The 22,513-nt window shown below is 53.1% G+C and overlaps 1 protein-coding gene across 1 annotated transcript in view; it reads left to right on the forward strand.

The window, feature by feature from the left end:
- Positions 1-20,008, forward strand: part of MOV10L1 (Mov10 like RNA helicase 1) — a 44,482-nt gene extending 24,474 nt beyond the window's left edge. Inside the window, exons 13-26 of the mRNA XM_022596775.2 lie at positions 983-1,074; positions 10,391-10,449; positions 10,903-11,000; positions 11,403-11,511; positions 11,794-11,963; positions 12,464-12,610; positions 13,080-13,201; positions 13,365-13,464; positions 13,571-13,735; positions 15,072-15,245; positions 17,637-17,786; positions 18,538-18,645; positions 19,201-19,338; positions 19,422-20,008. Of these exons, the coding sequence (XP_022452483.1) occupies positions 983-1,074; positions 10,391-10,449; positions 10,903-11,000; positions 11,403-11,511; positions 11,794-11,963; positions 12,464-12,610; positions 13,080-13,201; positions 13,365-13,464; positions 13,571-13,735; positions 15,072-15,245; positions 17,637-17,786; positions 18,538-18,645; positions 19,201-19,338; positions 19,422-19,517 (1,728 nt within the window). The 3' untranslated portion in view covers positions 19,518-20,008. The remainder of the gene's footprint in view (positions 1-982; positions 1,075-10,390; positions 10,450-10,902; positions 11,001-11,402; positions 11,512-11,793; positions 11,964-12,463; positions 12,611-13,079; positions 13,202-13,364; positions 13,465-13,570; positions 13,736-15,071; positions 15,246-17,636; positions 17,787-18,537; positions 18,646-19,200; positions 19,339-19,421) is intronic.
- The last annotated feature ends 2,505 nt before the right edge of the window (positions 20,009-22,513 follow it).

Below are 22,513 nucleotides of genomic sequence, written 5' to 3' on the forward strand. Positions count from 1 at the left end.
CGGGCAGCGGGGAGGGGATGGAAGGTTCCTTGGGCTGAGCCAGCACTGCCCCTGGCCCACCCACACCTCTGCAGAGGGCCTCCCCCTGTCTGCTGGGAGCAAACAGGTCGCTTGTTCCCTTCTCTCCGAGTTTAGCTCCATAAGCAGAGTTTTTGTTTCTAAATGCTATTTGACTCACGAAAGCTGCCCTGTTGTGTAGGTTTGTGTTATCTTATGCTTGCTTATCTTGGTTTTCCCAGTTTGTTTTTTTTGCATAGTTTTTCAAATTTCTGTAAATGATATCCTTGGGGCCTCAATCTGTTGACAGCAATTCAAGTCAGTCCTCACTGCTGGTGGTTTCCTTGTGTGCCTGATGGTCTGTGATTACAGATTCATTTTCATTTGTCTTAATCTCTGGGAAACCCAGGACCCTGTGCTGGGCTTGCTTTCCTTTTAAGGGGCTTGTGTTTGCTTCTGCCGGGAGCAGGGGGGACTATGAGCCTCACGTCGCAGCCTCTGCCCTTTCTGGCCCCCAGCTCTTGGGAGGCCCCGCTGCCTAGTGTTCCGTCCTGTCTCAGCTCCTCTCAGCATGGGGTTTCCTTCCTGCGCCTCTGAGGATTCTTATGCAGGACGTAGCTTTGGCTGGAGGGTCCCTGAATGTCTGCTTCCCTGTCCTGATGGGGGAGGGGGGCTCATGGTCAGCACCCCCTGCTCTTTGCGGTAGATCATGTGTCTCCTTCAGAGGTGGCGGCCTGTCTTGCACACCCTGTGTTCGCGAGCCCGCACGCCAGGCGGAAGCGTCGGCAGGTGTGCTGCTGGGGGTGGGGGCGGAACAGCGTGGTGACTGAGCCCTTTCCCATCATCTTGTACTCATTTCAGATGCCAGATTTCAGCTCAGACCTGTAGGATGAATGCTTCATGATGAGTTGCTGAACATGAATAGGAGATTGTCCCAAGAAATCAAGTACATAGTATAAAAAGTAAATGATTTGTTTATTTTTAGATTCATGAAGAAGATGTAACCCTTAAACTTAATCCAGAGTTTGAACAAGCATATAACTCTGAACCTATGGATGTGGAATTTACATACAACAGGTAACGCTTCCAGAGACTCTTCCTTCTGGGTGGGCGGCTGTCTCACCTTCCTCGGTCCCTTGATACCTAGGGGGCGGCATGCGTGCTCGCGGGTTGTGAGCGGGCTCCCTGCACCCGTGTCACATGCCTCTGTGGTCACAGCTTTGTCACCAGCCGTTTGGTAAGCGTTTGCATGTCGGTTCCTTTTTGGATCTTAAGTGAGAATCCGTGGTCCCTCACGTGCCGTCACCACCAGCCGCTCCTCCTCCACCTCACTTGTCACGTGTCACGAGGCGGGGACACCACCACCAGCTGTCTCTCCCCCTCCTCCACCAAGCCCCCACCATTAGCTGGGATTTTGTGTTTCTGTCTCCTTTACTTTTTAAAACAGAAGTTGGTGTGTTTGCGCACAGACACACACACACACGGGCAAGTGTTTGCGTTAGTTGCAGCTGTTTTGCACTTGCCGCCTGTGGTCTGGAGCTGTGGGTTTGCTGACACAAGGTCTGCGGGCTGTGTCCGCAGCCTCCTTGTGCCCCACCGGGCGCGTGTCTGCCCTCCTGCCGGTGGGCACAGCGCTGCCCGCGCTCTGGCAGCTGCTGTGGACACCCGCTGTCTCCTCGTGCACACCCACCCCCAGGTTTTCTCGGCTGCGCACTTCGGGGTGGGCTCGGGGTTTGGGGGATGCTAATGTTCCAGCTGTACACGTGGTGGCAGAAGTGCCCCACAGGCTCAGGGTCTGTAATGCCCTCCCGAAACCTGATGTTGTGAAATCCTCGGCGTGTGCCTGCCTGGTAGGTGTGAGCTGTGTCTCGCTATGGTCTTGATGTATGTTTCTTTGACTACTTCTGAGGTCAAGAGTCCCCCTGTTTATTGGCTGTAAAATTCCTTCATCTGTGAAATGCTTCCTCGTGTCTTTTATTGACTATAATTTGATTTTTTAAATTATTTGTAGCTGTCCTTTCTGTATCCTTTATGCTAGACTATTCTTAGATACACCTGTTACAGACAGCTTCTCTGGGTTTGCTACTTGTCTTTTCACTTTCTTAAAATATCTTTTGAGTAACAGAAGGTGGTAGTTTTAAGATAGTGGGATTTATCAGGGTTTTTGTATACTAGTGCTTTTCGTGCTTTGTTTAAGAACTCTTTCAGTGTTTGGGCTGCAGCCAGGTTGGAAGGTGTTGCAGGTGAATGGATGGTGCAGGCGTGGAGTCGGCCCTCTTGAAGGTGTTTGGCTGGGAAAGCAGAGAAGGCAGGACAGAGAGATGAGTGAGGAGGAGGCGCCCAGGGTCCGGGCGGCCTTGCCTGGTTTGCTGCTGACAGTGAGAGGAGCCAGCACCGCTCGTGTGAAGCCAGTGAGGTGGGTGTGGCGACCAGGCAGCAGGAGCGACGCGTGGGGTCGCGGGCTCCGGACCCGGGCCGAGGCCGTGGTCTTTGGCAAAGGCACACGTCCTCCATTGTGCTGGGCACACATGAGATGGGAGCCGATGGTGAGTGGGAATTTGTAAGGGCTCCTTGTCGCTCTAGGACATGAGGTGAGGATGTTCGCAGAGAAAGAAGAGGATGTGGACCTGGGGCGGGGGCGGGGGCAGAGGAAACACTGCTGCAGTCGGTGCAAGAGCCGCCCGACCGAAGGACACGGGCAGGTGGGCGGACAGATGCGCTGTGGGGCGTGAGCCTAGGAAGAAAGTGACCAGGAAGAAGCCAGAGGGCCGTGGGGCTGAAGACCACCGGGCAGTTTCCTGACCCAGAGTGCTGGAAAGACAGGAAGTTGAGGTCGAGGCAGGATGTCGGAATCTTGAGTTCAGAGGGGATGCTGTCTGCAGCCGTCCAAGTGGGGAGCGAGGCGGGAACGAGGGCCAGTGGCTGCTGCTTCTGCACAGAGGGTTTGCTCACCCCACATAAGTTTTTGGTGGTTTTGCATTAAGTTACTCAAAATCAGGCGATTTCACACTTTAAAAAATCTGTATTTACCACTTATTTTGACAAATGGAAGGACTGGGCGGCACCGCAGTGCAGCAGGAGGGACAGAGCCAAGAGGCCGGGCCCTCTGGACGGGCGGACGGCTGCACCTTTATGCTACGTGCAGGCATTTTTCCTTTTTTAGAAAGTAGGCTTACTGAGAGGTAGTGAACGTAAAGTAATCTATGCCTGTTTAAAGCGTGCGGCTTGGCGGTGCTGGCATTTGTGCCCCGTGAAACAGGCTTCACGGTGAAGACTGCAGGCAGGTCTGGCACCGCAGGGGTTTCCTGCTGCCCTTGTCTTCCTTCTCTGCGCCCCAGCTCCCAAGCACCACACATTAGTTTGCATTTTGTAGAATTTACGTGAGGACCTACTCCTTTTTGCCTGGCATCTTTCACTCAGCTTAATTACTTTGAGATCCAGCCTTGCTTTTGCAGGAATTCATTCCTTTCCATGACTGAGTAATGCTCCATTATGAGAACATACCCGAGGTTACTAGTCCAGGCGTCTGTGGGTGGGCGCTGGGCTGTTGCAGATCTGGCTGTTAGGAGTGAGGCTGCTGTAAACATCCGTGTGGACAGGCACTTTGAGTTCTCTTGGGCAAGCGCCTGGCAGCGCCATGGCTGCACGCGGCAGCAGGTGTACACTGAGCTTCCTGAGACGCTGCCAGACTCTCCTCAAGTGGCTGCACTGCTTGTGTTCCCACTGTGCTCCCCGCGTGCACAGCCCCTGGGGTGCTCGGTGGTTCCTCCTCAGGCTCGGTGTGCAGTGAGGGCTCACCTTGCTGTGATGACCGACGCCGAGCGCCTCCTCCGCTCGCTGGCCGGCACTCGGCCTTCGTGAAGGTGCCCGCTCAGGTCTGTGGTTCACGTTCTGTATCGTTTGCTTTATTGTTGAGTTTTCAGAGTTGTTCACATATTCTCAGTACAAGTCCTTTATCAGGTATGTTTTTTGCAAATATTTTCTCAGACTGTGGCTTGTATTTTCATTTTTAGTAGTGCCTTTTGAAGAGCAGGAATTCTTAATTTTGATGACATTCAGTTTATCGGTTTTTCTTTCATGGATCATGCTTTTGGTGACGCATTTAAGAAGTCTGCCAAACTCAAGGTCACAAAGATTTTCTCCTACATTTTTCTCTAGAAATTTTGCAGCTTTAAGTTTTACATTTAGGGCTGTGACCTGTTTCAAGTTAATTTTTGCAAGTGATGCAAGGTATGGATTGATTTGGCAGGGGCTGTCCAGTTGTCCCAGCACCATTTGTTGAAAAGATAGACTGTCCTTTGTCCAGTGAGTGACCTTTTCACCTTTTTGAAAACCAGTTGAGGGGATATATGTATACATATAGCTGATTCACTTTGTTCTGCAGGAGAAACTAACACAACATTGTAAAGCAATTATACTCCAATTAAAATACATATATTAAAATACTTAAAGGTTTATAAAAACCAAAAAAAAAGAAAAGAAAAGAAAGCCAATTGGCCTACGCATGTGGATCTATCCCTAAGCTGCCCATTCTGCTCCACTGGTGCGTCTGTCAGTCTTGCAGCCTACACCACGGAGTCTCGGTCACTGTGCCTTTGTGATAAGTCTTGAAATCAGGGAGGGCACGGCCTCCACTGTGTCCCTCTCTTGCGGAGTTGTAGCTGTTCCAGGTCTTTGGTATTCCCATGTGGATTTTAGAATCCGCCTGTCGGTTTCTACAAAAAGCCTCTTGAGATTCTGATCAGGACGACATTGACTCTTTAGGTCCACTTAAGGGAGAATTGACATCTTTTTTCTTTTTTAATTGAAGTATAGCTGATTTACAATATTGTTTTAGTTTCAGGTGTACAGCAAGGTGATTCTGTTATATACAGTTTATATTTTTTTCAGATTCTTTTCCTTTATAGGTTATTAGAAGATATTCGACATAGTTCCCTGTGCTATACAGTAGGTCCTTGTTGGCTGTCTGTTTTATGTATATAGTAGTGTGTATTTGTTAATCCCAAACTCCTAATTTATCCTTCTCCCCTCTCCCTTTTGGTAACCGTAAGTTTGTTTTCTATGTCTGTGAGTCTGTTTCTGTTTTTGGTAAATAGATTCATTTGTATTACTTTTTAGGTTCCACATATAAGTGATATCAAATAATATTTGTCATTGTCTGACTTCACTTAGTACGATAATCTCTGGGTCCATCCATGTTACTGTAAGTGGCATTACTTCACTCTTTATGGCTGAGTGGTATTCGGAGAATTGACATCTTAATATTGAGTTTTCTAACCCTTGGAAATGGTATATCTCTCCATCTAGTTAGGCAATTTTTCATTTCTTTAGGCAGTGCTTTGTACTTTTCACTGTACAGGTTTTGTATGTCTTTGGTCAAATTTGTCCCTGACTCTTTAAATGCAATTGATATTTGTATATTAATCTTGTATCCTGCCAGCTTGCTAAACTCACTTGATAGTTCTAGTAGCTTTTTACAGATTACATAGGATCTTCTGTGTATACAGTAAAATCATGTATTCAAATAAAGACAGTTTTGCTGCTTCCTTTCTCATCTGGATGCATCTTGTTTTTTCTCGCCTCGCACTAGCTAGAGCCTCCAGAATGGTGTTAAGTAGGAAGTGGCGGGAAGTGGCGTCCTTGCCTTTTTCCTGATCTTAGGCCAGTAGCATTCACTCTTGAACCATCTAGTGCTGTGTGGGCTGCAGGTTTTGTATTTGGCCCTGTCAGGTTAGGGAGATAGACTCCTAGTTTGCTGAGATTTATTTAATCAAAAATGGATATGGGATTTTGTCAAATGCTTTTTCTGTATCTATTGAGATGATCATGTGGGTTTTCAGCTTTGGTCTATTAAGATAGTCAGTTACATTGATTGTAAAATCAACTTTGCATTCTTAGAATAAACCCCGCTTGGCCGTAATTTCCTTTTACATATTGTCAGATCTGATTTTTAAAATTGTATTAATTTTTTCATCTATGTTCATGAGGAATATTGGTCTTTAGTTTCTTGAAGTATCTTTTCCTGATTTTGGTACGAGGTAACACTGGCCGCACAGTAAGTTGGAAGGTGTCACCTCCTCTTCCATTTTCTGGGACAGTTTGTGCAGAATGGGTATTACTTATGTTGACAAAAATATTAATCAGTAGTCAATCTAAGAGACAAATAAAGAATTTTATTTTAGCTAACCTGAGGATTATAACCTGGGGGACAGTCTTTCAGAAGCTCTGAGGACTGTTCCCAAGAGGTAGGGAGGAGACCAGTATAGGTGTGATTTTGAAGGGGTGCATGCAACCAAGCACACAGCTTGGTGGGAGGTCACTGCTATTCACACGGAACAGATGCCTTAGCTAATGGTTTTAGTGCTTTTCTAAACATGGGAAGAAGCAGAATACTGGGTTTATAAAATTTTCTCCTGAAAATATCTAACTATCTGAGGACCAGTTCTGCCAGTTTTCCCAGAGCACAAATGCTTCATCCTTATCTTCCCTGAATTCCTTTTGGGATGTACTGTGCAGTGGTTAACGACTTGATTCTTGTAGAACTGGAGGGTGGACAACATTTTTTATGTTACAGTCCCCTCCCTTTCAGTCTTAATTTCAGCCAAGGTTTGGGAGGCATTTAGTGACCGTTTTGTCCCATGGTGCTAGGAATGCTCATTCCCAGCTCAGATGGGGATTTCATTGCTGGGCCCCTCAGTGTGCTGGACTAGGCCCTGTTAACAGTATAGCCCAAAGCCTCCGGACCACCTGTCGCTCTAGTCATTTATGGTCCAGGAAATGGTTCCCTCTGGTTGCTTCTTCCCACATCTAGAGTTACTCTGCTGCAGTCATTGAGCTTATGGAACTATGTATTTGGTCAATTGTTTCAGGTCACCTAGTCATCATTATTTTTATCGGGGGCTTAGTCACACATTTGGTAATGCAGGAAGCAATAATCTTGTTGTTAAGAAGAATAGGAAGAATACAGGTAATAGAGCTGGTAACACTAATAAGGTCATAAGTATTTAAGCTGAGAACTGCCATTCACTGCAGCCCAGAGCGTCCCCAGGTCGTCTGACCTGTCTGTTCTGCACCAATCACTGTCTTTAAGGGAAACGACACATTGGCCTTGTCCATAAAGTCCACCAAAGATGTCTGCACGTGTACAAGGTGAGTGGTGGGTTACCGTGACCCCTCACAGGACTGAGAAAGGAATGTTATCTTCTAAGGAGTTACATGGCTGGCTCCAGAAGGAGAAAAATCAGTCTTTGGTTGAGCAGGTATTTCTGCCATGGGGGAGGTCAGGTTAACACATAACGCAGATGCAGGTACACACTAGTGGGGAGGGAGGAGGCCAAAGGGCAGAGAACAAGTTTATGTTTAAATTTTTCTTGTCTTGCCTTAAAATATGACTTTCATCAGCTCTTCCTTAAATGCTTGGTAGAATTTACCAGCAAAACCTTCTAGGTCTGAAGTTTTCTGTGTGGGAAGCTTCCTGACTACAAATTCAGTTTCTTTAGGAGATTAAGAACCTTAGTTTCTTGCCACGTGGACTCTGGTAGTGTGTGTGTCTTTACGGATTTGTGCGTTTCATCTGCGTTATCTAATGTATTTGTGTGAAATTGCTCATGATATTTCCTTATTGTTCGTTTAGTGTTTGTAGAGTCTTTGCTGACGTTACCACTCTCGTTCCCAGGACTGGCAACACGTCTGCCCTTTCTTTTCCTGTCAGTTTGGCTAGAGCTTTGTCGGCTTTACTGATCTCATTGAAGGATGGACTTCCAGCCTCATCAGTGTTCTCTCGTGTGTTTCTGTCTCTAGTCTATTGGGTTTTTGGGGGGGTTTTTTTGGCTGCACTGCGTGGCTAGTGGGGTCTTAGTTCCCCAACCAGGGATCGAACCCGGGTCTACGGCAGTGAAAGCCCATGTCCTAACCACTGGGCCACCAGGGTACTCCCAGTCCGTTGGGTTTTGCTCTGGTCTTTATTATCCCTGCTGGACCTTTAGGTTCTAAGCTTCTTCCTATCACAGACAGTGAAGCAATAAACATTCTTACATCTTTGTACCATGATGGTAAAAACAGGGAGAATTGTCATCTTTGCCGTATGGGGTCTAGGAGAGTTTCCTTTAAGTCCTCTTTTCTTTCTGTTCTTTGTCCTCCTTTGGAATCCTTGTCTGTCGTTGTGTTAGCTCCCACCCAGCTGCTTTACTTTTCTCTCGTGGCTTCCGTCTCCGTGTCTTTTTCTTGTTTTTTGTTTTAGTAAATACTGCTGGTATTTTACCATCTAGTTTCTTGCTGTCCTTCGGATTAATTGTGTTAAGGAATTTTAAGGGTCAGTTTCTATTCTGAGCTATTACATTCATTTCCTTTTTGGCATTTCTTGAGATAATAATTTTTTGTTCAGCCTATTCAGGAGATGGATATTTCGACTGGATAACTTTCTGTCGAACCTTTCTTATAGGCCTGAGATGAAAAACGTGGTGTTCTGTGTGGTGAATTCCTCCCGTCATGTGCTCCAAGGATTTCCTGGGAAACGTTTGGCTCGTGTTTTCATGCTGTTTTCATGCTGTTAGGGGTAAGGTGCTGGGCTGCAAGTTGGCGGGACGTCTGGTTTCCTCAGGCGTTTTAGAGTCTTTGTTATGGTGACTTCCCACTGGAAGGTTTCTTCCTCTTTAATTCATCTGCTTTAAGTTGTCTTTTCTTTCTTGGAGTCACAGCCTTGCTAAGTCCTAGGAGGGTCTTTTCTGGTTGCTGCTCCTCTTGAGTGGAGTTTATTGTATCCCAGGGGTGATGGGGCTGCCAGGAGCCTGGGGCCCTGCAGGTGAGGCTCCGGTTCCTTCTGGCCCCGTACACGCCCACAGAACGCTGCGCTGTGGGAGCGGGTCCTGACGGTTACCTGCATTTTCCGGAAATCCGTAAATCCACCTGTGGCCGGAGTTCTGAGGTGGCTTGAACCAGCTCTCGTGCCTTTGCTTGTTCGAGGCCAGATGCTCCTTTCTGAGCATTCTCTTCTTTTGTGCTTTGGAGCTTTGGTCATCTTGTTCCATTGAAGGTGGAATTTTATTTTCCACTTTTTGTTCTTTTTGTTGTGTTAAAATACAAGAGAACAGGGACTTACCTGGCGGTCCAGTGGTTAAGACTCCACGCTTCCACTGTAGTGGGCACAGGGGTTCTATCCCCGATCAGGGAACTAAAATCCCGTTTGACGTGCGGCAAAGCCAAAAAAAAAAAAATGGAGAACAGGCCCACAGTGGAGTCGCTTATACTAAGCCCCATGTCACCAAACTGAGGTTTTACTGAATTGCAGTCTTGGCTGTCCCAGAAATGGAATTGTGAACCAGTCAGCCAGGAACCCCCTGATTAGCACTGGGGGGGGTCGTCTCCCTGAATGACCCCTGCCGTCCCCTCAAGGACAGTGACCTTTGCCCCAACCCGCCTTTTGGCCTAAATCACTCCTTGTCCCTGGTCCCTTCTGCCTATAGAAGTCTTTCATTTTGAACATCTCCTCAGAGCTCTTCTGTCTGCTAATGGGATGCTTTACTGCCTGATTCGAATCAATTTTTGCTCTAATAAACTTAAATTTTTTTTTTAATCTTATTTTTGGCTGTGTTGGGTCTTTTCTGTAGAGATTCCCCATCTGCTCAACCATTATGTCAATCTTTAAATCTTAAATGTATTTATAACAACTGTTTTGAACTTCTTGTATGCTAATTGAGTGTCTAGTTCATTTCTGGGTCTGTTTCTTTTAACTTTTCCCATGAGGATGCTTCTTATTTTCCTGCTGTTTTGCTTGTCTAATAATTTTTTAATTTATTTAATTTTTTTATTTTTGGCTGCGTTGGGTCTTTGTTGCTGCGCGCGGGCTTTCTCTAGTTGCGGCGAGTGGGGCCTACTCTTCATTGCAGTGCGCGGGCTTCTCATTGCGGTGGCTTCTCTTGTTGCAGAGCGTGGGCTCTAGGCGCGCGGGCTTCAGTAGTTGTGGCTCGCGGGCTTAGTTGCTCTGCAGCATGTGGGATCTCCCCGGACCAGGGCTCAAACCCGTGTCCCCTGCATTGGCAGGCGGATTCTTAACCACTGCACCACCAGGGAAGCCCCAATACTTAGCATTTTTAACATGCTTCAGTTTATTTTTTTACTGTTGTTCTGAGTAAATTTCACAGGAGTGAATCTTTACCATCAAAGTTATTTTCCTATTGATGCAGCTCTGACACTTCACAGGCTATATTTCCTCTTTTTTCTACTTGTCCATTTTATACATTAAAACAGGAATATTCCCAGAAAGGAAGGCATCCCTGCTGTCCTGACAGGTGTTGAGGGCTTTCTCGTAAAACTCCTGCTGGTTCCTCCAGCCTGGTCTCATGTGAGTGTTCCTTAAGGGTCCCAGGGTGCTGACCCACATCACTCTCTCCCACAGGACCACCAGCAGACGGTGTCACTTTGCACTTGAACAAGTTGTCCACTTGGGCGTAAAAGGTATTAACTTTTGTGGAATGACGGTGTTACATCTTCCCAGAGTATTTTTAGAAGCGTCACGTAAAATTTTGTCTAAACCACAGTCTCTTCATTCATACATTAGAAGTAAAACTATGTGATACCCAGTGTTTTCCTTTCTATTGGGGACGTTCAGTGTTTTCTTACAATTTCAGCTATGTAGAAATAGCATGCTTAAGTTGTTAAAAATAAAATGATTGCACTCTGCTTTCCCCCCTAAATGTAACTCATTTTTGTACTTACAAATAGACAAGTAAATGGCTTTGTTGCCAAGAATATGCGGTGCTGGCACTATGCTGTAGGTGAGAAGCAGTGCACAGGGCCAGAGAGGAGAGGAATACACAGACATGAATTTCTTCAGGACGAGCTGCCTCTATTCATCTTTCTTAAGCTTTTCAGTAATGTCTACCTTTTCGCTTTTTCTTGTTCTAAAAGTGTTGTTTCCAGAAGAAATCATTTTACAGTCTCCCCAAGTGACATGGGATTGGAAACACGCACAAGACATCAAAAACCACGGACAGCCCACCTCCAAGGTATTGCTTTATTTATTTTATTTATTTTTTATTTTTTTGGCTGTGCTGGGTCTTCGTTGCTGCACACGGGCTTCCTCTAGTTGCAGCGAGCGGGGGCTGCTCTTCCTTGCAGTGCGCGGGCTTCTCATTGCAGTGGCTTCTCTTGTTGTGGAGCACGGGCTCTAGGTGCACGGGCTTCAGTAGTTGTGGCACGCGGGCTCAGTAGTTGTGGCACGCGGGCTCCAGAGTGCAGGCTCAGTAGCTGTGGTGCACGGGCTTAGCTGCTCCGCAGCATGTGGAATCTTCCCGGACCAGGGATTGAACCTGTGTCCCCTGCATTGGCAGGCAGATTCTTAACCACTGTGCCACCAGGGAAGTCCCAAAGCTTTCTTTTTAAGCCATTTTTCTGCATGATTTTTCTAGAATAGGAAAGCCTTGAAGGACCAAACTAAGCACACCCCAGAGGAGCAGCGAGCGGGTGCCCAGGACACACCAGGGCCGTGGGCCTTCGCCACAGAGACAGGCAGGCTGGGTGAGTCTGGGGACCAAGCCAGCTCCTGCAGGACTTGGTCGGGGGGATCTCGGGCAGCCGAGGGGACATGTGTTCTGACCCTCCTGATGGTGGGCTGCTCTTGTCCACCTGTTAACAACCACTCTTAACACCTTGGTGACACTGCACAGGTGACGCGGGGAGCGGGCGGAGTGGCCTATGCTTTTGCTCTCAGCCGACTATCCCGAAGCGAGTGACGCTGGGACGGGTCGTGAGGGGACCAGCTGTGACCTCCGCCGACCCTGTCTCTCCCTTTGGACGCAGTCAGCGGAGCCCCGAAAGCGAGAGAGGAGTTTTTCAACCCCCTGCTGAACGAAAACCAGAAGTTGGCGGTGAGGAGGATTCTGAGTGGAGACTGCCGCCCGATCCCCTATGTGCTCTTCGGGCCTCCTGGGACTGGGAAGACGGTGACCATCATAGAGGCTGTTTTACAGGTAATGGTGGGTGGGGACGGGGTCGCGGTAAACAGAGCTGTGTGCTCCTGTCATCGGGAAGCATCGGTTTAAACCATAGATCAGAACGTTGGAAAGAGTTTGAAAAATCCCAGTTGTTTCATATTTAGCAAAGTTTGTTATGTGGCTATAGGACTTTAAGAGCTCATTTCCTAGGTTTAGACAGGAATCGCTCCACTTCAGAATAGAAACTGCACAAGTGTATGGCGCCTCCATCGAGATTTAAATTGAGTTGTGGACATTGTTTGTGTTCAGTGTCCTGCGTCGCTGGGGACTCGGGTCGCCCGTGGGTACCCAGGCCCGGGAAGTTTAGGGTCTGGGAGACGGGGACTCCACCACCTGCACACAGTGGCAGGGCCAGGCTCAGACGCGTGAGGGGTGATGTGGGCCCATGCAGCAAGTCCACGTCAGGAGCCCTTACAGGTGGGCTTGGCACTGGCCGCTGACCCGTCCCCTTTTGCCTCCCGTGTGTCCTGGGGAAGGTCTTCCACGCTCTGCCGGACAGTCGGATCCTGGTGTGCGCACCCTCCAACAGCGCGGCCGACCTTGTGTGCCTGCGGCTGCACGAGAGCCAGGCACTGCGGCTGGGCGCCATGGTCCGTGTGAACGCCACCTGCAGGTTCAAGGAGGTGAGCGTCCTCCCCCGACCTTGTCCCAACACCACAGCAGAGCACGAGGACTGTTTCCTTCCTGAAGGTTTAGTGACGTCCTGGGCGTTCCCAGCTATGTTAAATGCTGATGCTACTCTCTTATTTTTCCCCAAAGGTACAGTTGCTTTTTGGTTCTGTTGGTTGACTATAAAAGCTCCCAGTTTGGTTAACAAAAGAGATTGAATCTAGAAAATGTATGTGGTTGTTTTGGGGAAGGATCTGCAGGATTCACTGTTATATTCATGGTTCTAGAGTCTGTAAAACATGGACTAAATTGATAGGAAAACATAAGACGTTTTGATATCAAAACCAATCTTAAATCAGTACTGAGTCACAACTAAGAAGTGGCAGCAGGATGAGGTTATCATTTAGAATTCCATTCAGCTCTGTGATTATGTCCAGTTTAAAGAAATGCTCAGTAACCTGGCAGATGGCCTGCCCCCCACAGAGCATCACAGAGACCATCAGGCCGTACTGCAGAGATGGGGAAGACATCTGGAGGGCCTCTCGCTTCAGGGTGGTCATCACCACGTGCAGCAGTGCGGGGCTCTTCTACCAGATAGGCTTGAGGTGGGCTCTCGGGGCTTCCTGGGCGGAGGCGGGGAGGAGGTGGTGTGTTCGCGGAGAGTCGGGAGGTACCCGGGGGTGGGGGCAGGCGCCCCAGGCAGCGAGGCGAGGCCTTGCTGGGCAGGACACATGGACAAGAGTGACCCCGGGAATGTGCCTTCTCTAGAGTCGGACACTTCACGCACGTGTTTGTGGACGAAGCGGGCCAGGCGAGTGAGCCCGAGTGCCTCATCCCCCTGGGGCTGGTCTCAGACGTCAGCGGCCAGGTGAGGCTCATGCGCTGTAGTCGCCCCAACCTTGGCCCCTGCGCGCCACCCACCAGGGGACTCGCTCATGAGACAGATGCCGAGAGCCATCCCGTTCATGTCACAGATCATCCTGGCCGGAGACCCCATGCAGCTCGGACCGGTCATCAAGTCCAGACTTGCCACGGCCTATGGGCTGCACGTCTCTATGCTGGAGAGACTGATGTCCCGACCAGCGTATCTGCGAGACGAAGATGCTTTTGGAGCCTGTGGTGCCTACAACCCCTTGTTGGTGAGCTTGGACCCCACGTGCTTCTTGGTGGGACTCGAGCAGAGGGGCCCACGGGGGAGCTCACCACCCTGTGTCCCCTGAGCCACACCCAGGGGCAGGGCCCAAGCAGCCCACCCTCCTTCTGCCACCACCCCCAAAGTGCACCTGAGGCACTTTCACCAACTCCACGGTCCCAGGAACTCAGGAACTGCTTCCAGGGCTTGCTGAGGGGCTCCCTGGGGGGCCGGCCCTTGCAGGCAGCGCCAGCCCCTCAGTAAGAGAGCTTCAGTCTGTGTCACTGTGGGAAATGGGAGGGAGCTCTGGAAGTTTACCTGGAAGAGAAGGCAGCGTGTCTGCGGTCTTCTGAGGTACTGGTGGAAGTGCCAGTCCCTGGTTTCTCAGCCGACCTCTGATGACACAGAGGGATGGGCCTCAGGGTCTGCATTTCAGGAGCCCCCAGCACCCTGGAGCTCGGGAGCTTTGTGTCCATGGGGTCCCCTGTTGAGGTGAGCCAATAACATTATCCTCTGGGCTCCCCCAGTATAGAGACAAGGAGAGGTTCCCCTCTGGACTTTGAACAGCAAGCCAGGTACGGTGATCGTGGGCAGATGGTCAGGGCAACTGCCTGGGGCCTATTCCACGTTCCAGATTGTCAGCCCCGGGCCCTTTCCCCCTGGAGAACAGAGAGGGCACGTGGGCACAGGGCGGATGGGGCGGCGGGCAGGTGTCCAGGCCAGCACCGCGGGGCCCGGCGCGGCCCAGGGAGAAGCCGTGCTGCTGAGTCAGGTTTGGGCTTTAGATTAGTGTCTCAGAGGCTGGACCTGTCTTGGTGACTGAGTTGAAGTTTGCCAACAGGAGAGTCCTGGGCCTCTGGCCTTCTCGCCCCAGGAAAAAGGAAAGACTAGGGTGAACTTCCTGGCCAGTTGGAGGCAGGAAACAAAGCTGTCCTTGCTCCCCGTCTTGGTGCTTCGTCCCCCGGCGCCTCGGGGGGCTGGCTGTGGGTAGCCATCCTACCTCGGGGCCCAGGGCCCGGCTCCCACCGCAGCCAAGCCAGGACCAGGCTCCCCGGGCTGCTCTAACGGCCGGGGTCACGACACAGGGAATCAGGGTGCAGCTTGCAGACAGCCTGCAGCCCCACACAGGGACACTTTCTCTCCTGTTCTTTTCTGTCAGAGCCCAGTCGTCCGAGGTAGAGGTGCCAAGAGCGCTTCCAAGTCCAGTGGAGGTGACAGGGGCGGGCGTCACAGGCAGGGCCGCCCGGGTGTGATTCGAGGTGACCACGCACCTTTCCCCTGGAGGCACGTCGGGTGCGCGTGCTAGCTTTGGCCCTGGACCTGCCCCTGCTTCCTACCTGCAGGTGACGAAGCTCGTGAAGAACTACAGGTCCCACTCAGCTCTGCTGGCCCTACCATCCAGACTGTTCTACCACCAAGAGCTGGAAGTCTGCGCAGACCCCAGGGTGGTGACCTCCTTGCTGGGCTGGGAGAAGTTACCCAGGAAGGGCTTCCCCCTCATCTTCCACGGAGTGAGGGTGAGTGTGGGCCGGGCTCGGCAGGAGGGCGACCCCTCAGTGCTACCTACGGTTACACGTCTCCTGGTTACCATGTTGAATCTGGTCGTTAACCCAGCATCATTAACCCAGCATTTCCTGAGAGCTTGTGGTGGGCTTGCTCCCTGCTGGTCCCGGGGCAGAAAAGCCAGTGAGGAAGGGGCTCTGCCCCCACAGGACCAGCCCCTCGGCACTCGGGTGGCTGCACAGAAGGCCCCAGAGGGAGATGGCCCGAGGTGGGCATCGAAGGGGGGCATCCTGAGGGAGTTGACAGGGTCGATCGGGGGCTGGGAGGTGAGCAGACCTGGGGAAGCTCCTGCCACCGCCACACCCCTTCCCCCTGTGATTCAATGGTGTCGAGGGGGAGGACCAATCCTGGGGACAGAGCCTGCCCTCCCCCAGGGCCTCACTGGGTGGGGGGTCCCCAGAGGGAGGTGTTAGACGCCCGGTAGCGCTCACTAAAACCAGGGAGTTTGTACTGGGAGTTTGGTGGTTAGAAGCCGAAGTCAGGTTTGGCGTGAGCCCCTCCCTCGCCAAACTCTCCTGCAGAATTGGGGCTGGAGTGGTGTCTGCCCGTCCTCTCAGCAGCCTGCCTTCCCGGGGACAGCACTCGGCCCCTCGACGTTTAGCTTGACCCGCTGTGTCAGCGGTGGGCTCATGTGTCCAGGTGTGGCTTGGGGTGCCCATCCTCTGGATGGGGGCGAGTTGGAGGAAGAGGGGGCCCTGTGGGGAGACCAGCGTGGTCGCTTGGCACGAGGCCCCTCCAGGAATGCCGCTCCCCCAGCCTCTGCTCGAAGGCTTCCCCAGGCTTCAGGGGCAGCAAAGCAGACGCGGTGGGGGCAGCAGAGCAGTCAGCCAAGAAGGGGAGGTCCACCCGAGAGCACCCACGCTCCCAGTGGAGGGACTGGCCTTGAGGAGAGGTCAGCTCTGCCCACAGCAACCCATGTGTTTCCTGCAAACTACGTAAGGGTCACAGTAGGCTCATTCGCGACAAAAACTGGGTGTAGAAGGGAGTGGTAAATGTGCAAAAACATTGTGTAGAAGGAAATGGAGACTCCAGGTCCACTGGATAACCTACCATGGAGCTGTGGAGACGGAGGTGCTCGCTGTGAAAAGAAGAGTCCAGAAAGGTTACCTTATTTAGTGGGTATTTCTTGGGGCATGACTGTGTACTGGCTCCATTCTGGGCCCCCAGAAGAAAATGAGGGTGAGGCCTCTGGGGCTGGGTTGCAGGGAACAGCGGGGTCCACTCCCACCGTTGGAGCAAAAGGGCATTGTCGTCCGTTGTTTCGAGGCTGCAGCACTGCCAGGGCCCTCGCACCCCCACAGGGCACTCCATCCCTGGAATGAGACCTCCAGGTGTCACCTGTATGCTCCCCTCGTCAGCCCCTCCCCCAGAGCTCCAGAAAGACCCCCATCTGCCTCACTGCTCTGTCCCCAGCCCAGGGCATCTCACAGAGGGGCCCAGTCGAGGGGGCAGCTGAGCCCCCGGAGTGCCCAAGGTGGGCCGGGCCCAAGGCAACTGGGGTCTTGTCCTAAAGGAAGTGCGGCCGGGAGCCGGGAACCTGCGCCCAGACGGCAGGGCTGAGTGGGCAGCGTGGCTGCACCCAAGCCTCAGATTCTGACCGTCTGGCCTGTTACAGGAGAGGCAGCAGCCTTTGATCTAATTGGAAAACCAGCTTTGGACTTCATTCTCACCTGTTTTCTGCTTCATTCGTCTCAGCTTTATCTCTGCTCCTCCCCTCGCTGACTTGCTCACCTTTCCTTCGCTTGTTGTAGTTCCCACGAGGCGGGCTCGTGGCCCCTGTGCTCCTCGCAGGGGCTCGGGTGGCCACGCCCCCCAGCTCTGCCCTTCCACGCGCGTCTTCGTGTCTGTCGGGGCGCTTGAGACTTTATTTTCCCTTTTGACCCAGGAGTTCTAAAGAAGTGTGTTTCCACGTGGTTAAGGATGTTTGGGTGACCTATATTTTACTTCGGAGTGTACTAGGTTCTGATCAAGAACGAGGGCCTGTAAATTCTGCTTTTAAAAACTTGTGCCCACATAGGTATCAGCCGGCCGGCCGCCTCCCCCAGGCCACGAAGTCTGCTCTTGCCAGGACGCACGGGCATTTTGGCAGGGGGTGGGGTCCCAGTTCAGAGACACGCCCAGCCAACCCTCCTCCCCTGGCATCTGTGCATCCAGAACGAGCTCTTACTGCTGAGCATCCGTCTGTCCTGCTGGACCACAAGTCTGCACGAGAGCAGCGCTCCTCTGTCTCTGCTGAGTCACCACCCTGACTTCTCCCTAGTTCATAGACCCTTCACAAGCTCCTGTCGAGAAAATGACGTTTTTGTGATGGACGTGCCATTCTCTTGTCTTCCTGCTAAACTCAGGGCGAGGAAGCTCGAGAGGGGCGAAGCCCATCGTGGTTCAACCCTGCCGAGGCCGTCCAGGTCATGCGCTACTGCTGCCTGCTGGCCAGAAGCATCTCCAGCCAGGTGTCCGCTGGCGACATCGGCGTGATCACGCCTTACCGGAAGCAGGTGTGGGTCTGCCCCAGCCAGCTCCTCTGCGCCTTCCTGTCTGTGGGGTCTGAGGAATGAAGGTGGACACGGCTCTCTCTGCATCTGTACAGCCGCTGTGCCTGTGCCCCAAACGGGGTGGGGGGCGGGGGCTGGGGACACGTGGTGATCTCACCTCGGCGCGCATGCGGTCACTGCGTGTGAGAAGGCCCGTCCCCTGGGTGCTGAGGGAGCCGCCTCTGGCCCGCACCCTCCAGCCCCTTGTGCTGGCGGGAGCTGAGCTTTTGTCCTCCTCCCAATTTCAAGTTGCTTCTCCTTTACTAGCACCTCTGGAGACCTTCACACACCCCCAGTCTTGCTCAGCTCATCAGCTGCCCCCCTTCAGGACCGTCCCCCCGTCCTCTTCCTCCTGGCTTTCCTGTTTCGGCCACACAGCCTGGTTCCTGTCATAACCACTCAGGCCCCGGGGGTGGGATCCTCTGGACGGCGCTCTCTCCCCGCCAACCCCAGGAGGCGCTCTGGACCCACCCCCACTCTCAGCACAGGGAGTCCTCGCCTCTTGACGCAAAGCCCTGCTCCTGGGAGGTGCTGCCCGGCCCCGTACACCCCACCTGAGATCGGCGTTTGTGCCGTGAGCGGCTTAGAGTTGATGAGCCGAGATCAGGGGTTGAAAGGCCATGGGGCTCAGTGGTTAACGTTCAGCTTACGCTGTAATATGTAAAGAAATGGTCAGATTTGTGAAATTTTATCTTTGATCTCATCTCCTTCAAAGGTGGAGAAAATCAGAATTCTTTTGCAAAATGTTGATCTGATGGATATAAAGGTTGGATCCGTGGAGGAGTTTCAAGGGCAAGAGTATCTGGTTATCATCATGTCAACTGTAGGTACCCCCGTCCCAGGGGCCTGCGCCAGGCTGGCTGCTGTGCGGGGCCTCCCGGGGGCAGGAGGGGCCTTGGACCATCACCTTGAGCAGTTAACTGTAGGGCGTTCTTCTTAAAAAAAAAACGAAGTACAGAAACCCAGGAAGAAGTAGTTAAATGTTGGAGAAGGAGGGCTGGGATGTTGAAGGGGCGGGATTGGCAAGGAGCCTGCGGGCCGGGAAGGTTGGCTCGGCTCTCGGAAGTCTGTTCTTCTCTTTAAAATTCCCTTTATGGACAGTGCGTGTTAACTGCTGGCAGGTTGGGGAGTTCAGGTAGGAGGAAAAGCAGCGTTGCCTCAAGCCCCGCACCGGAGGTCACCCCTTGGCGTGTGGAGTGCCCCCTTGGCTGTAGGCAGAACGCCGGGAGGCCTGCTCCTCACCCACTGCCTTTCTCTTCTGTGACCACAGATGGAGTCATACTGACGTTGAACGTTTTTAAATGCTTTTTATATATTGAGTTTCTTTCCACACCGAAAAATTTTAAACACTATTTTTATCCATCTCTGGGTTTCTTAGGTGCGATCAAATGAAGACATATTTGAAGATGATAGATATTTTTTGGGATTCTTGGCCGACTCAAAAAGATTTAATGTTGCAATCACCAGACCCAAAGCCTTGCTGATTGTGGTGGGAAATCCTCATGTTCTTGTCAGGGTGAGCTGGGGCCCAGGGCTCGGGGGGGGGGGGGCAGCGGGATGGCTGTCAGGTACGAGCCCCGCCCCTTTGTGTGTCATCAGGATCCGTGTTTCGGGGCTTTGCTGGAGTACAGCATCACGAATGGGGTTTACACGGGATGCAACCTGCCGCCCGAGCTGCAGCCCCTGCAGGAGTGAGCACTGCCGTCTCCTGCCCCTGCGGGCCCTGCCTCTGGGCTGCAGCCACCCTCCACCCGGTCCTGGGATGACATTTGGGGTCAGCGCTTCCTTCCTTTCACAGCTTAATGAGCAAACTTCAGTGCCCCTCGTAAGACCACCCTGGGAAGAGGGGGCCGCCAGCCCCCCCGCCCGCGGTGGTCCCTGAGCGTGAGCCTGAGCTGTCATGGGGACCCCACTCACTGGACCTCGCATTTCCAAGTCTGCTGCCATGGCCGGGTGTGCGGCCACCCCTCTCTGCCCAGCAGAGCCCCTGCTGAGAAGCAGTGGCCGGAGGCCACGTTCCACACCCCGAGGGACGCCATCTGGGCTGCGGCCTGCCTAGTTTCCAGCCGTGGCCACGGGCCTGGGGCCCCTGGTCTGACGTCTGCTCTCGCTGCTGTCAGCTCCGCACGCAGCCTGTGCCCACCCCTGGGCAGTCTCTGCAGCTGTCACCGAAATAAATGCTTGAGTGGGACACTTGCGTGGCCTCCGCATCCAATATTGGGGTTGGCGGTCAGGCTTTCACATGGCCTCCAGGCCCTTGAGCCACGTTCACTTCACACGCCAGCTGTGTGAAGCCTGGGGGCTCCGGGGCTCTTTGCCCAGGGCTGGGCCGGCAGGGCAGGGGTGGGGGTCAGCATCCTCCCCGCCCTGCATCCTGGTGCAGCTGGGCGGGGCCTGTATCCGAGCCTTTGGAGGCCACAGGCAGGGCCACAGAGACCTTCCCGTGGGTGCTGCAGAGGTGGAGGGCGTGGCGGGAGGGACAGGGCAGACAGTGTCCGCACCAGGGTTCCCAAGGCCATCCCAGGACCCTAGCACCCCCCGTGACGGGCTGCCCTCACCCCTGCTCCTCAGGGCCTTGTCCCTTTGTCGGCAGCTGTGAGCACTGGAAATGCCATCTCCTGGCTCACAGGTGGGGAAGTTGAGGCCCCAGTGGCTCAGCCCGGAGCCCACAGGGGCCCCCGGGCCTGGGGTTGGGCTCTCCTAACTGCGAACACACCACAAATGGCTGCTGTGGGTCAGTTGGTGGGGGAATGTCTGGGTTCAGAAACAGAGCCAGTAGCTCGTCAGGACATGAGAAGGTTCTGGCCTTGACCGCATGCATGGGCTGCCAGGACGGTTGCCAGGTCACTCTGAGCAGCCTCGAGCCCCACCTGGCAGAGTCTGAGTGGAAGTCAGTCCCACTGAACCCCCTCGGTCTGCACCTCCTGCCCACTTGCCACCTGGCTCTGCCCCCCTTGGTCTTCTCCGTGGCCGAGTCCCAGTCCAGCACACCCTGCTTTGCCGTGCCACCCTCTCCAGAGCAGGGTCTTGGGGGCCGGGCCTCTGACACCAACCGGTGACAGTGGAGACCTAGAAATTCCGGGGGTGGGGGGAGAACCAGTGTTGGCTGAGCACACGTGGCTGGGTCCCACCCTCCATCCTCCGTGGCGAGTAGCGGAATTTGGTCACCCCCACGTGCCAGGGCAGGAGCGGCAGGGGCTGCAGGCAGCAAGGGGCTGGGCGGGCCGGGGACACCTCAGCAGGGACCCAGAGGTGTCTCTGGGGTGGCAGTACTCGGGGCACACCTGTGTGCCAAGGGCACTGCGCAGCCTGGCTGGGCCAGAACAGGCAGGAGCCCCCATGTGACCTTTGGATGGGGATGGGGGCCGGTGCCCAAGCAGGGACGTCTGCTGCCTGTGGGCAGAAGCGCATGGTGCCTGCCCTCCAAGGGTCAGTCTGTGGGAGGCCGATCCACCTAGACCAGCATGGACACCTCGTGAAGCAGAGGTAAGAGGCGCCACAGGGGACTTGCCTGGTGGCGCAGTGGTTAAGAATCTGCCTGCCAATGCAGGGGACATGGGTTTGAGCCCTGGTCCGGGAAGATCCTACATGCCGTGGAGCAACAAGCACGTGCGCCACAATTACTGAGCCTGTGCTCTGGAGCCCGTGAGCCACAACTCCTGAGCCCGTGTGCCACGACTCCTGAAGCCTGCGTGCCTAGAGCCCGTGCTCCACAACAAGAGAAGCCACCACAATGAGAAGCCCACGCACTGCAACAAAGAGTAGCCCCCGCTCGTCGCAACTAGAGAAAGCCTGCGTGCAGCAACGAAGACCCCACACAGCCAAAAAAAAAAAAGAGCACCGTGGGCAGGTGTGGCTGCACAGAGATCCCCTAAGTGAAACTTGGAAATTGTGTGTCCCGCCCCTCGTTTGTAAGTTATCCAAGCTTTTCCTTCATTTTTTAAAGTTTCTCATGCCCAGCGTGTTGTAACTGTTGCCATTTTAAAGTAGAACAGTTCCAGCAGCCTTTTCAGCATGTCCGGCAGATTCAAAATGCCACTGCAATTTGACGCTCGCCCTCGTCCACTGAAAAAGGACCCCAGCAAGCTGTCCTTTCACAGCTGTAAGTGTCATGTTATTACTCCTTCCCGCAGAACTGCACCCCAGTGCAGAATGTGCTGGGTTGAAAGTTATGGCGTCACAGAGGGTCTGTTCTCCCGGGGAACACGGTGGGCTGTGACCCGCCTCCCCACCCAGCCTCGCGGGGCCAGCCAGCTGAGAGCTCTGGCCAACGAAGGGCTAACAGAAGTGCCACAGGACTCGAGTGGACCAGCTCACCAGCTCCACTTCCTCCACCAGGTGTCTGGGCACCCCAGGGCAGTGGCTCCAGTCTCCAGAGTGAGGGGGCCGGTGGGGCAGAGCTCCCAGCCCACCTGCTGTCCAAGTGTGGGGTGAGATGACCCTCCGCCGTGTTGTGCCATGGCCTGTCCTATCCAGCACCCTCGGCTGCTCCCAGACAAAATACCTGCAGTACATCGAGGGGGTCGTTTGTCCTAATCTGTGAGACCATGAGGCCAGACCTGGGAACAAGAACTTCCTCTGTGTTCTCAGAATCGTTAGGTACATACTCAGTCAACACGATGCACAGACGTTGCAAATTTTCGTAACTGAACGTGGAAGTAGAATTGGAAATGCGTCAGTTGAGCCGCCCG

This window comes from Delphinapterus leucas, chromosome 11 (assembly GCF_059928025.1).
Source record: "Delphinapterus leucas isolate spDelLeu-1000000601 "Yukka" chromosome 11, BTC_Dleu_Yukka2, whole genome shotgun sequence".
NCBI classification, from domain to species: Eukaryota; Metazoa; Chordata; class Mammalia; order Artiodactyla; family Monodontidae; genus Delphinapterus; species Delphinapterus leucas.